The following is a 14,770-nucleotide window of genomic DNA, read 5'->3' on the forward strand; positions in this document are numbered from 1 at the left end:
ACTCAATTACTTTCCTGTGCTTGTCCTCATGCAGTGGTTAGAAATCTAAGGGGGAATGAAGTGCTGTGGGTAACTCTGATGCCTTGGAGGGTAGAAGCAGATAGGCAAGTTAGTATCCAAATTTTACTGTATTTGCCAGCTCCAAAAGCCATTTTCCCAAAGGCCATCACATTGATGCACAGGAAAGCAAATTCTGCCAAAGCCAGAATCCTTTTCCAGTACTAAACCTGGAATAGTAGAGCTTGTTGCAGCTTCTAGATAATACTGTGCTGTGTTTTGTTTGTTTTATCTTCATTTTAAAAGCTTCTGGTTTAGTAGCAATGGATTCTCATCTTCAGTTCTATTAGCATTACGGTAGAGTAGTGGTTATGTTACTGGCCTAGTCATCCAAAGGCCTGGACCAATAATCCATAGTTAAGATCACACTTCGAGTAGTTTGAGAGTTTAAATTCCATTTTATTCTTACATTTAGAAATAAAAAGAAGAAAGGCGCATCGCCAGAGCAATTAGGGATGGACAATAAATGCCAACCTTGCTAGAGTTGCTCACAACCGAAAAATGCTTTGTAAAAAATGATCAACTAATAACAATGACAAGATGAATTATATATCAATCAATATTGTATTACAAATAATGAATCTTTAAAAATAATTACATGTAGGATGTAATCCCGCTGAAGGTATTGTTTTTTTGTTTTCTTAGTAACTGCATGTAGTTTTACCTTTTGACCCTTGTTATTATCTTGTATCTGATTAATTTTGCATGCAGAAAATGCATTCTGTTTTCACTGTGGGTGTTAATAGAGCCAATCTCTGGGACAAAGGTAAATTTACAGCCTCCATAATCTCAAACAGCAGCAAGCTGCCACCTGCACACATTCCCACTGAATGCCTGTGGGCTTAATGACCCTGTGGGCGTTTTACATAAATTTAACTCCACACTTAAATCTGGCAGCAATGTTAAGGCCAGCACAAAGCTTTGTGCACTTAAATGGATCAATCTTCGACTTCTGCTAAAATAGGTGTGAAGCCATTGCAACGACTTGAGGCCTGAGTCATGTTGAGGCTTGGGCCTCATGAACATGCTGCCGATGAGACCCCTGCAGTTCAATGTGTGTAAGTTGTTGGGTGTTGTGGCGGGGTGGGGGTGTTGGTGGGTGTGGGGTTGGCTGGGTCCCAAACTGAGCCTGCCAGCAGGACAGGCCTGGTAGGAGAGGGGTGGTGGGATTGATGGTGCAGGGGTGAACCATAGGTCTGCCTTCAATGGGCCAATAGGGGGTTGAACTTTTCTCCGGGGCACCAAGAGAAGCATACCAACGACCCCTGGATCAGTTGCTTAATGCCTACTCACTGGGCATGGTACAAAGTCTGTGCAGGGCTCAGATTTGCATATTTACACAGCCTCCTGCTTATTTCAGGTGGGCAGGCTGCTTTCCCATTTCAACACCTAAAAATTACAACTGTCATCAGACAGGCCTTAAAGCTGAGGTGCTGCCCCACTCCTCCTTGCACCCCCATTATTCCATGACATGCCACCCATCTTTCAGGTGAGAAATGGGTAGCCGACAGTTGAAAGTCACCTCCAAAGTTTCACTTTTACAAAGAAAACCTGCAAAGTTGCAGTTCTGTCTCCAGCTCAACGTTCACTGTTAACTCACAAAGCAGAATTCATGATTTGCTGATTCATCCCTACCAGCAATGGATTTATAAATATAGGTCAAACTGCTCAGCAGAAATATTCATCTGTACCAACCGAGAAAACTAGGAAAGCCAGTTTCCGAAACACTGGCACAACCCAGAAAAAAAGTTGATGACTCAAATAGCCTTGAATTTAAAATGAAAACAGCAAGCGCTGGAATTACTCAGCAGGTCAGGCAGCATCTGTGGAGAGAGAAACAAACAGTTAATGTTTCAGGTCTGTGACCAGTTCTGATGAAAGGTCACAGACCTGAAACGTTAACTTTGTTTCTCTCTCCACAGATGCTGCCTGACCTGCTGAGTAATTCCAGCGCTTGCTGTTTTTATTTCAGATTTCCAGCATCTGCAGTATTTTGCTTTTATTTTCGCCTTGAATTTAAGCCTTTATAACAGATGAAAAGGCTGAGTGAATTAGGTGAAAAATATCATGGAAACACAGGCATCCTGGAAATAAACTTGAGGTCTGCCCAACATTTGATCACATTTATTGGACAAGATAAAAACTGAAGTGTACATTGTTTTGTAATGATTGATTTACAAGTTACTGAAGGAGGATGTAAATGCTGAAATCGCAGGATTAGTTTTAGGGCCTTGGACCATGCAGTCAGAAAACTGATTCTTGACGCTTTACTTGATTCAATTTCTGATATTTTGCAACCGACAATAATTCTGCTTTTACGTAGAATATGCATCACAGAAATAGGCCATTCAGCCCAGCCGGCCCATGCTGAAGTTTCTACTCCACTTGAGCCTCCTCCCATCCTTGCTTATCTAACTCCATCAGCATAATTCTCTATTCCTTTCTCCCTCGTGTACTGATCCAGCTTCCCCTTAAACACATCTTTACTATTCGCCTCAACTACTCTCTGTGGTAGCGAGTTCCACATTCTTACCACTCTCTAGTGGAAGAAGTTTCTTTTGAATTCCCTATTTGATTTCTTGGTGACCATCTTATATTGATGGCTTCTAGTTTTGCTCTTCCCAACAAGTGGGGACACACTGGGCTGAATTTTCCCAGCCCCGTGAAGATGGGGTTGGAGGCAAGGAGCCACATCAGAACGGCTCTCCGACGCGTTCCTGCCTCTAGGGGACTTTCCCAGGGGCATGCTGGGACCAGGGATGGCCCCACTTAGGGGCCATTTTTTTAAGGTCACCAGTAGTTTCCTGCCACTGGAGCTTCCCCCACCCAAGTGCAGAAACTGCCAGCTCATTGGTGGTGCCTCCTGGCAGCAAACTGGGTGGCCAGAGCCAGAGACTCCAACCTCCAAGGATGGGGCTGCAACTAAGTCCGTCACTACTCCGCCAGAGAGGTCCCCTCCGCCCCGATGGCCCTACTGGCTTCGAGCTTCTGTTTGCTAACTTCTCTGCAGGCAACCTAGGGCATCTCTGTGTTGAGGCACCCTCACACTTGCAAGCCTGCCTCAGCAGTGCCCACTTCTTCCGGTGGGGCTGCTTGCCTGACATTGCTGCAGGCCTGCTGATTGGGTCTCTTGCTTCCCTGGTCCACCTGTCATCATTAATTTGTAATTGGCCACCTCCTGGACGATTGTGCCCGATGATCCGCCACAGCCACTTCCAGGTTCCCGACCCAGAGTGGAGGCTGATGTCGGGATCGCAACCCGTTCAGGAAAATCAAGCCAGCTCTGTCTACTCGATCAAAACCTTTCATAATTTTAAAGACCTCTATTCGGTTACATTTTTCAAGAGAAGAGACCCAGCCCATTCGTCCTTTCCTGATGGGTATAAGCACAGTTTCAGTATCATCCTGGTAAAAAAATTTTCCCACAGTCTCCAATACCTCTATTCTTATAATATGGTGACCAGAACTGCACACAATACTTCCAAGTGTGGTCTAACCAAGGTTTGATATCAGTTTAGCATAACTTCTCTACTTCTCAATTCTGTTCCTGCAGTAATAAACACTAGTGCTTTAATGGCCTTAATGCCTGCATTGCTAGTTTTAGTGATTTGGCCATTTGTATTCCCAGATCCCTTTACTGTCCAACCCTTTTAGATTCTTATTTGCCAAGTGATAGGTTACCTCCTTATTTTTCTTACCAAAATGTAATAAATCAGTTATCTAGGTTGATCTTTCTAACCAAAAATAATTCATCGTGGTTGGATTACAAATATTTTAAATGTACAATAGCTGTACATACTTCAGTCACTTTACAGGAAAGTTCAATTTTCAAATGCAGAAACACAAGTCTATGTTATTTAGAAAAACCTGTCAAAAATCCTACCCTCCAACAGATCTGACTAGTAATATTGGCAACCTTCAATTCCAGTTGTAAAATTTGACTTTTATTGTGAAACTCTAAAGCATAAAGCTAGATTTTGCCAGCCTTCTAGGGACGGGCTGAGAGATGGGTGGGGAGCCATAAAATGGATAGGAAAGGTGGAGTGTGGCATGCCCGTCACCTTCCTGATGCCATGGAATTTTACCAGGGTAGGGGAGGTCGAGCACAGCCTTCCTGTCCAGAGGCCAGTTGAGGTTCTTAAGCGGCCAATTAAGGGTCACTTAAACACCTCTTCCCACTGCTGCTGAGAAGTAAAAAATGGCAGCCTCCCTGTGGGCTCGGTGAGGAGAGGAGCTCTCCTGATAGGGCACCCTGTGGCCCATGGAGGCCCCCCCTGGTGGCAAGGTGAAGAGAGAGTGACTGCTGTTGACATCAAGGCAGCACTTGACAGAGTACAGCATCAAGGATCCCTAGCAAAACTGGAATCAATGGGAATCGTGGAAAACTCTGCTGGTTGGAGTCATACCTAGCACAAAGGAAGATGTTGTGGTTGTTGGAGGTCAATCACCTCAGTCCCAGGACATTGCTGCAGTAGTTCCTCGGGTTGTGTCCTAGGCCCAACAATCAGTGACCTTCCCTCCATCATAAGGTCAGAAGTGGGGATGTTTGCTGATGATTGCACAATGTTCAGCACTATTAGTGACTTCAGATACTGAAGCAGCCCATGTCCATATGCAGCAAGACCTGGACAACATCCAGGCTTGGGCTGATAAGTGTAAGTAACGTTCGCACCACACAAGTGCCAGGCAATGACCATCTCAAACAGGAGACAATCTAATCATCTCCCCTTGATGTTCAATGGTATTACCATCGCTGAATCCCCCACTATCAACATCTTGGGGGTTACCATTGACCAGAAACTGAACTGGACCAGCCACATAAATACTGTGGCTACAAGAGCAGGTCAGAGGCTGGGAATTCTGCGGCGAGTAACTCACCACCTGTCTCCCCAATGCCTGCCCACCATCTACAAGGCACAAGTCAGGAGTGTGATGAATACTCTACACTTGCCTGGATGGGTGCAGCTCCAGCAACACTCAAAAAGCTCGACACCATCCAGGACAAAGCAGCCCACTTGATTGTCACCCCATCCACCACCTTTAACATTCACTCCCTTCACCATCAATGCACAGTGGCAGTAGTGTGTACCATCTACAAAATGCACTGCAACAACTCACCAAATCTCCTTCGACGGCATCTTCCAAACCTGCGATCTCTACCACCAGATGGACAAGAGCAGCAGATGCATGGGAACATCACCACCTGCAAATTCCCCTCCAAGCCACACACCATCATGACTTGGAACTATATTGCTGTTCCTTCGCTGTCACTGGGTCAAAACCCTGGAACTGTTCCTAACACTGTTGGTGTACCTACATCCCAAGGACTGCAGCAGTTCAAGGAGACAGCTCACCACAACCTTCAAGGGCAATTAGGGATGGGCAATAAATGCTGGACTAACTAGCGATGCCCACATCCCAGGAACGAATTTAAAAAAGTGTTGCCTCCACTGAAAGAACCCCCTCCTGCCCTCTAACAATTCTCTTCCCTCTGATTGGCTGGCAACATTTGGGGTGGAGTCTTGTCCCTTTAAAAGGGGATGGCAACCCTGATGGCAGGCAGTAAATTGTCTGCAACCATTGAATTCAGCCCGGGGTCTGACAAATGGCTGAGGAGGGATCACCCCCACTTTCCAGCCTGTCGCTGATACCCCCACCCCCAAAATAAAATCCAGCTCATAGGGCTTGAAAGGCAGTCTGTAAGCTTACAACATTGACAATTTGCATGTCTGATAATAGCCTGGGTGCAGACCAAGACCGATTTTCCATGTGACAAGTCCTTGCACATGGGAAAGAAGACCCATAAAAGGTTAATTCTATTTTGAGTAAATAATCTATTCACATTGCACAATATTAATGATAAAACACTTAGTTTCTTGGTCAGATATTTGATGTGGAGATACTTAATTAGAGGAGACCAACATTAGAACACTCTTCAATGAAATAGGATATTATCCTTCTGTCCATATAAAGTAAAATCTGAGGTGTCTTTATTAAAATTGTACAGAGAAAACAGGAACTCGGCTTCAATGGCAAACCCCTCCCCCCCCCCCAAAAAAATAGAAGTTAAAAAAGCTCATATTTAAGCAATTGATATATAGTTGTATGAATGAATGAAGGGAGGTAGAGCAGGGTCAAGAATGCACATGTAAGCCAGCATTACAGTATCTCATAAGCTTTTGATAGTGAGCCTTAATGAATGTTGGTAGCCAAAGGGAAAATATATGTCAAGGTTTACCTCTGAATCTGATTCGCAGAATTCAGCAAATAGCAATACTACAAAGGCCGGGTTTCATTATAGTATAGAATCATAGAATAGTACAGCACAGAAGGAGGCCATTCAGCCCATCAAATCTGTGCCAGCTCTTTTGAAGAGTAATCCAGTAAGTCCCAGTCTTTCCGCTCTTTTCCCATATCTCTACAATTTGTTTCTCTTTCAAATATTTATCCAGTTCCCTTTTTAAGGCTACTATTGAATCTGTATCCACCACTACCAGGCAGTGCATTCCAAATCCTAACCACTCATTGCACAAGAAGCTTTTCCTACTGTCACCTCTGGTTCTTTTGCCAATCACCTTAAATCTGTGTTCTCTCGTTGATGACCCTTAAGCCAAAGTTTCTCTTCATTTACTCTACCTAAACAGTTCATGATTTTAAACACCTCAATCAAATCTCCTCTTAGTCTTCCCTATAATCCTTATCCCTGGAACCATTCTAATAAATCTTTTCAGTATCCTCTCCAAAGCCTTCATGTCCTTAAAATATGGTGCCCAGAATTGGACGCACTACTCCAGCTGGTGCCAAAGTGGTGTTTAACTTTATTAATCATATAGCTCAGGAGTTTGAACTTTTTTTTCAATTATTTTTTGGCTGCAATGATCTGACCTTTTATAATGCAGTGATGATTCTGGCTCCTCCCCTCTGCATACAGACTGCACTGACTGATGGCAACATACAAATAAAGTTCCTCTTTGCAATCAGTGTGAGACATATGATTCCTTGTGCCTTGAAGTTGTGTAGTTTACAATGTGTACAATTTGATTTACCAATGAGCTTTTCGTACAGTCTTGAATTCTCACACTGGTAATCTGAAATGAAACAGCATTGAGGACTTGCAACCTTTTCAAATGCTGAAGTAATGTGTGTATTTTCAATTGGTCATTTCTATCTGGTGGACTCATATCTGCTTCTATTTTGTGAGCTTGCATTTCACGAATATTCACAACGTAACTGGGATTTGCTGAGAGATGAGAGAAAATAAAGGCCAAGAAAGCAAATAAGTCCCAAACTAAATATGGGTGCAATATTCTTGACTCATCTACAAAAATGCCAGTTTGTGTTATATTTACCTAGATTTTCTCTTCCCTCCTGCCCCACCACTCTCCCTTCACGAGCTTTTTCATGTCTCTTGATCAGCAAGCATAAAGACTACATTACAGTAACTGATTGTGCCAGAAGGAAGGCAGCATGTTTGAGGGGGAGGGGAGGGGTGGGGTGGGGGCTGTGCATTTCCCCTCCTTACTTTGCTGTGACTCTGTGTGGATCTGTTTCAGGTTTAAATGTTGTGACAGTTACCTGCTGTGCTTAGAGCTTTTCTCTTTTCATTTTTTCTATTTGACCTTTCCTGATTTAACTCTATTTCATTCTCCAGCTGTGCAATAAATCTTAGCTTTCAATTCTGAACAATCTAACCTTTTTGCAATTAGCATTTTCTGTGAGGACTTAAATTTAAAAAAAATTATGTTTATGGTTGAGCTGAGATTTTATGTTAACTCAAAGCCCAACTTCAGATGTTAAAGCTATAGGTTAAACGTCATTATGTCAAAGGCTCATTACTTGCTTGATCCAGAATTTTGGTATTTAAAAGAAACTAAATTTACCATTTCTACAATGGTTTCTTTTCTCCAGCTGGGGTACCCAAGGTGACTTTACGAGCACACACCCACTTCCTGCAGTAAAGGTGAAACTCTTTACAGAGAGCACTGGCGTGTTGGCTCTGGAGGACAAAGAGCTTGGACGGGTAAGTGCTTCTTACTTCCTGCAATTAATGATTTATGCCAGTGAAACAGTGCCAAGTCTGTACTGATTGCATTTAGAGTTTGCTGCCAAAGAAGTGCTTTGCAATCCCGAGAGAACACTCATGATATATCAGCCCAAATCTCTTAGAAAACAACAAATAAGTAGAACTGCCTTTATTTCCTATGCTGTTAAAAACATCTTGATTGGAAAGCAAGGGGTGCAGAGATCAGTATAATACTGAACATTGCAGCTGGCAGCCAGTAAATCTGCCTCTCGCATGCTTGTCTGTTTATCCCCTAACCGAAAACCATAGAACCATAGAAATATTTCAGCACAGAAGGAGGCCGTTCTGCCCGTCGTGTCTGTGGCCGGCCACAAAAACTAGCTGTCCAATCTAATCCCACATTCCAACACCTGGTCTGTAGCCTTGCAGGTTACAGCACCTCAGGTGCATGTCCAGGTACCTTTTAAAAGAATTGAGGGTTTCTGCCTCCACCACCATGCCGGGCAGCGAATTCCAGACACCCACCACCCTCTGGGTGAGAAGGTTTTTCCTCATGTCCCCTCTAATCCTTCTACCAATCACCTTAAATCTGTGTCCCCTGGTAATTGAACTCTCCACCAGGGGAAACAGGTCCTGCCTGTCTACTCTATCTAGGCCTTTCATAATTTTGTACACCTCAATTAAGTCACCCCTCAGCCGCCTCTTCTAAGGAAAGCAACCTTGGCCGATCTAATCTTTCCTCATAGCTGCCAAAGCATATTCTGCTCTGTAGAAGAGCCTTTAACAAATTACTTTGTGAACCAGACCACTTTAACTGGGAGATTTGTCTTTAAAATGCCCTGAGCCTCATGCTGCTGCTATCAGAACAGTTTTCTACCTGCCTCGGCCTCCTACCCACGTGACTGCTGTCCAGAGTTAAAACCAGGGCTTTTGTCTCAGCATTGTTAGAGGGTATTGGAAAATAACGCACAGAATCAATATTGGCTTGTTATTTACTCACTGTAAAAATGCCACTGAAATAATTATTGTGAATTGCAACATAATATAATTGTCAAACTCAAGTAGCACTGCTTAGAACTTTCTATATTGGCTAAACAAATGGCCTACAAAAAAGAAATTAAAGGCCCAATTTTAACATGTGGTCCCATTCGAATGAGGCTGTAATCGTTTTAAGTCCCAGCCTCTTGTCCAGATTGATGGTGAGTTTTCTGCCCAAAACTATGAACTATCCTTGGTGTTGTAATTCGGATAGCCAGTTGGTGAAGGTTGTACTGGAGCCAGTCTTTACTCAGTCTTACATTTATTTACAGAGTTAAACATTACTAGCATACACGTCCTAACTCAAGCATGCCATAGTGTCAGTAAGTGTCTCTTTATACCTCTTTTGGAGTAACAAATCAAATAAAGGGACTAGATAATCTTAATGAATGGGCACAAGTGCCACACAGTAAAAAACATAAACTATAAAAGGAAACTTAACTAAATCAAAGTATCATTCCCCGTGGTGATGATGCACTCCAGTCCCTCAGGTGCCCACCAGTCGCCGAAGGCCTCAGGTGTACCGGTGGACACTGCATGCTCTCTCTCCAGAGACACCTGGGCACGGACGTAGCTGCGGAAGAGGGGTAGACAGTCCAGTTGGACGACCCCCTCGACCAGTGTCTCTTTAGACGTGCTCAAGTGAAACCCCCATTACTGCCAACCATCTGCACACAATTAAACACAAATCAATAAACAATTAACACCTAGCTGGTGGGCAGGAGTGGGATTTTGACTATCACCAAGGATGCACAGTAATAGACCCCAGTGGTCTAACCAGTGACTTGCATCTGAAACAGAATGTGTTGTAGTTGTGCATTTACAACTACAGGTATAATTTAAAGAATTAGGACTGTTCTATCCAATGATAAGTACTATTCAGAAGATGTATCTTTTTGTTGTACATATTTATAATACCACTTAAAAAGACTAGTCTTGCAGACACAATAAAGAACTGCAATCAGAAAGGAGTTGTATTATCGTGATTATATAATCACTGATGAGTTGTCTGCACTGCAGATGTTTTGTTGTTTCAGAATCAGTTGCCAATTATCCTCAAGCAGGATAGAAAGGTAACAGACTCAGCCTCCCAGTCACCGGCAGAGGTCTAGTTACCTATCGAGCCATCAGTCACAGGCATAAGCACCCTTTCGCTGAGAAAGCCACGCAGACAGTTATAGTCACTAGTCACAGACAGAACTCCCAGTACATCTATAACAGACATAGCAATAACAAATAGAGAGCCATCAGTGCAGCTGTAAGGGGTAAGTCAGTAACATGCAAAGATGCCAATAACAGAAACATCAGTACAGTTGTAGCAGAGAAGCCAGTAATAGACAGATGCCACTCATAGGCATAGACACAATTGTAGCAGAGACATAAGCTACAGACAGAGGCAGCAGGAACAATAGCAACTGGTATTTATATTGCACTTCTAACATAATAAAAAGTCACAAGGCATTTCATAGAGGCATCATAAAAAAGATTTGAATCCTAACTAAAAAAGGAAATATTAGGACAGATAACCAAAAGCTTGATCAAAGACTAGGTTTTAAGGAGAGTCTTAAAGGAAGAAAATGCAGTAGAGGTTAAATTCTAGAAAGCTGGTTATGGAAAGATAATGCTGGAGCTTATATTTACTCAGTTTCACATTTATTTTGTAGAGTAAAAGGATTACAAACATGTAGCTCCTCACTCAAAACCCTCCACCAGTCTTAGTGAGTGTCTGCTCATAAGTGTTCAACTAAGCCCCCAATAAACACCCTTCAACTGCATATAATCAAACCATTGACGCACAATTAGCAGATTCCCTGTTACAATACAACTTTGATTAACATGTTCAGACAACATTTCAAAATAAATTCCATATTTGAGAACAAAGTATTACGTTGTGAGACACCCCTCCTCCAGCACCTCTAACAATTTTTTTGTACTGGCATTTCTTTTTGTGAAACAATCGGATAGCTGATGACTTGCATCTACCCATTTAGGTTTGGAGATTTCCTTTCTCTCCAGGATTTGTTTCAATCCAGCAAACTCAATACGTAGTCTTTTCTCACTCACACTTTTTGTACATTGTCCCACAAAGAACGATTATCCACATAACATTCAATGGGTATCCTATCTTCAGTATGTCCCTTGTTGAGAATTTCACCCAAAATATTTGACAAATAGAACCCCATATCCACTGCCTCTACAAGACTCAGTGTTTCCGCAGCTAAGGTGCTTTTAACAACCAGTTTTATTTTCTTAGCCTCCCAAGCTAAAGTGCAACATTTCCCATTTTCACCCATCAGAAAAATTATGAAGCCAGCTGTACTTGAATACCAAATCAACATGTGAAGCATCACTAAAAATTATTATCTTCATGTTCTTTGGGTCACCCATGGATGGGAACTTCAGCACACATTTCTCCAGATTTGGTTTTTTGAACATTTTATTTGCCCTTAAAATATTGTCAACTTTTGGATGTTTCATCATCGTTCTTAACTCTAGCACATCAAAACTAACATCAGGCCTAGTTTGAGAGCCCAACCAGTTTAATTGACCCACCAGGCTTCACAATTACTCAGTCTCTGCTTTAGATAGATCATTATTTTTCTGTGATAATCTAATTCGATTAACCGGGATGGGAGTAACACTCTCCAAATAGGATTGTTGATTTAAACTGATTCCAGACTTAGTCTGCTTAATAGAAACGTTGAAAATAGGAGCAGGAGTAGGCCATTTGGCCCTTCGAGCCTGCTGCGCCATTCATTCTGATCATGGTTGATCATCCAACTCAGTAACCTGTTTCCGCTTTCGCCCCATACCCTTTGATCCCTTTAGACCCAAGAGCTATATCTAACTCCTTCTTGAAAACATACAATGTTTTGGCCTCAACTGCTTTCTGTGGTAGCGAATTCCACAGGCTCACCACTCTCTGGGTGAAGAAATTTCTCCTCATCTCAGTCCTGAAAGGTTTACCCTGTATCCTTAGACTATGACCCCTGGTTCTGAGCTCCCCCACCATCAGGAACATCCTTCCTGCATCTACCCTGTCAAGTCCTGTTAGAATTTTATAGATTTCTATGAGATCCTCCCTCAATCTTCTGAACTCTAGTGAATATAATCCTAACTGACTCAATCTCTCCTCATGCGTCAGTCCCACCATCCCAGGAATCAGTCTGGTAAACCTTCGCTGCACTCCCTCTGTAGCAAGAATATCCTTCCTCAGATAAGGAGACCAAAACTGCACACTATATTCCAGGTGTGGCCTCAGCAAGGCCCTGTATAATTGCAGCAAGACATCCCTGCTCCTGTACTCGAATCCTCTCGCTACAAAGGCCAACATACCATTTGCCTTTTTTACCACCTGTTGCACCTGCATGCTTTCCTTCAGCAACTGGTGTACGAGAACACCCAGGTCTCGCTGCATATTCCTCTCTGTTTATAGCCGTTCAGATAATAATCTGCCTTCCTGTTTTTGCTACCAAAGTGGATAACCTCACATTTATCCACATTATACTGCATATGCCATGCATTAGCCCACTCACTCAACTTGTCCAAATCACCCTGAAGCCTCTCTGCATCCTCCTCACAACTCACCCTCCCACCCAGTTTTGTGTCATCTGCAAAGTTGGAGATATTACATTTAGTTCTCTCATCTAAATCATTAATATGAGATTTGATTAGATTAGAGATACAGCACTGAAACAGGCCCTTCGGCCCACCGAGTCTGTGCCGAACATCAACCACCCATTTATACTAATCCTACACTAATCCCATATTCCCAACAAACATCCCCACCTGTCCCTATATTTCCCTACCACCTACCTATACTGGTGACAATTTATAATGGCCAATTTACCTATCAACCTGGCTTGTGGGAGGAAACCGGAGCACCCGGAGAAAACCCACGCAGACACAGGGAGAACTTGCAAACTCCACACAGGCAGTACCCGGAATCGAACCCGGGTCCCTGGAGCTGTGAGGCTGCGGTGCTAACCACTGCGCCACTGTGCCACTAGCTGCGGTCCTAGCACCAATCCCTGCGGTACCCTGCTAGTCACTGCCTGCCATTCAGCAAAAGACCCATTTATCCCTACTCTGTTTCCTGTCTGCCAACCAATCTTCTATCCATCGCAATACACTACCTCCAATCCCATGTGCTTTAATTTTACACGCTAATCTCTTATGTGGGACTTTGTCGAAAGCCTTCTGAAAGTCCAAATAAACAACATCCACTGGCTGTCCCTCATCAACTCTACTAGTTACATCCTCGAAGAATTCTAGTAGATTTGTCAAGCATGATTTCCCTTTCGTAAATCTATGCTGACCCTGCCCAATTCTACTACTGTTCTCCAAGTGTTCTGCTAGAAACTCTTTGATAAAAGACTCTAGAACTTTCCCCAATACTGATGTTAGGCTGACTGGTCTATAATTCCCTGCTTTCTCTCTACCTCCCTTTTTAAATAGTGGGGTGACATTAGCTACTCTCCAATTTGTAGGAACTGTTCCAGAGTCTATAGTATCTTGGAAGATGACCACCAATGCATCCACTATTTCTAGGGCCACTTCCTTAAGTACTCTGGGATGCTTACCATCAGGCCCTGGGGATTTATCAGCCTTCAATCCCATCAATTTCCCCAACACCATTTCTCTACTAATACTGATTTCTTTCAATTCCTCTCTCTCACTAAGCCCTGTGTTCCCCAACATTTCTGGTATGATATTTGTGTCCTCCATTGTGAAGACAGAACCAAAGTATGCATTTAGTTGGTCAGCCGTTTCTTTGTTCCCCATAATAAATTCCCCTGTTTCTGACATTTGTCTTCACCAATCTTTTTCGCTTCATATACCTATAGAAACTTTTACAGCCAGTTTTTATGTTCCCCGCAGGCTGGCTCTTGTACTCTATTTTCCCCTTCTTAGTCAATTCCTTGGTCTTCCTTTGCTGAATTCTAAACTACTCCCAATCCTCTGGTCTGTTGTTTTTTCTGGCAAATCTATATGCCTCTTCCTTGGATCTAATGCTATCTCTAGTTTCCCTTGTAAGCCACGGTTTGGCTACCTTTCCCATTTTACTTTTGCGCCATACAGGGATAAACAATTGTTGCAGTTCATCCATGCACTCTTTAAATGTTTGCCATTGCCTATCCACCGTCATCCCTTTAAGTAACCTTTCCCAATCCGTCATTGCCAACTCGCATCTCATACCTTCGTAGTTTCCTTTACTAAGATTCAGGACCCTTGTCTCAGAATCAACTACTATCTAAACCAATATATTTAAAGGCTCCACAAGCCTGACTCCCAATCTTAAATTCTGCCCTAATCTTAACATTTCTCAAAATCTTCAGTACCACCCCATAAGAAATCAACGTGCATCATGAAGATGCCTGTAGGTTTCCCTTTATAATACCAATAAAACATTGCAGGATCTGCTTTTAATTGAACACAATCAATTTTCAACAAAACAGATCTCACCAAGAAATACTACACCCTGGAAGCATCATTAAGGCCATAGACGCATTTGTTCAGTTTCCATAATTTTCTTTATCTGCTGCCTCTCCAGGTGGTTTCAGATACACTTCTCTGAAAAAGTATCATCTTGCAGAAATGCAGCTTTTATGTCAATGGATCGACACTCCCATGAATATGTGGTCAAAAGAG

At 42.8% G+C, this 14,770-nt stretch overlaps 1 protein-coding gene across 5 annotated transcripts in view; it reads left to right on the forward strand.

The window, feature by feature from the left end:
* Positions 1-14,770, forward strand: part of cadpsa (Ca2+-dependent activator protein for secretion a) — a 593,453-nt gene that overhangs the window by 280,796 nt on the left and 297,887 nt on the right. For all 5 annotated transcript variants that reach the window (XM_068051590.1, XM_068051591.1, XM_068051593.1 and 2 more), the window contains exon 7: positions 7,966-8,077. In XM_068051590.1, the coding sequence (XP_067907691.1) occupies positions 7,966-8,077 (112 nt within the window). The remainder of the gene's footprint in view (positions 1-7,965; positions 8,078-14,770) is intronic.

Source organism: Heterodontus francisci, chromosome 19 (assembly GCF_036365525.1).
Source record: "Heterodontus francisci isolate sHetFra1 chromosome 19, sHetFra1.hap1, whole genome shotgun sequence".
Taxonomy (NCBI): domain Eukaryota; kingdom Metazoa; phylum Chordata; class Chondrichthyes; order Heterodontiformes; family Heterodontidae; genus Heterodontus; species Heterodontus francisci.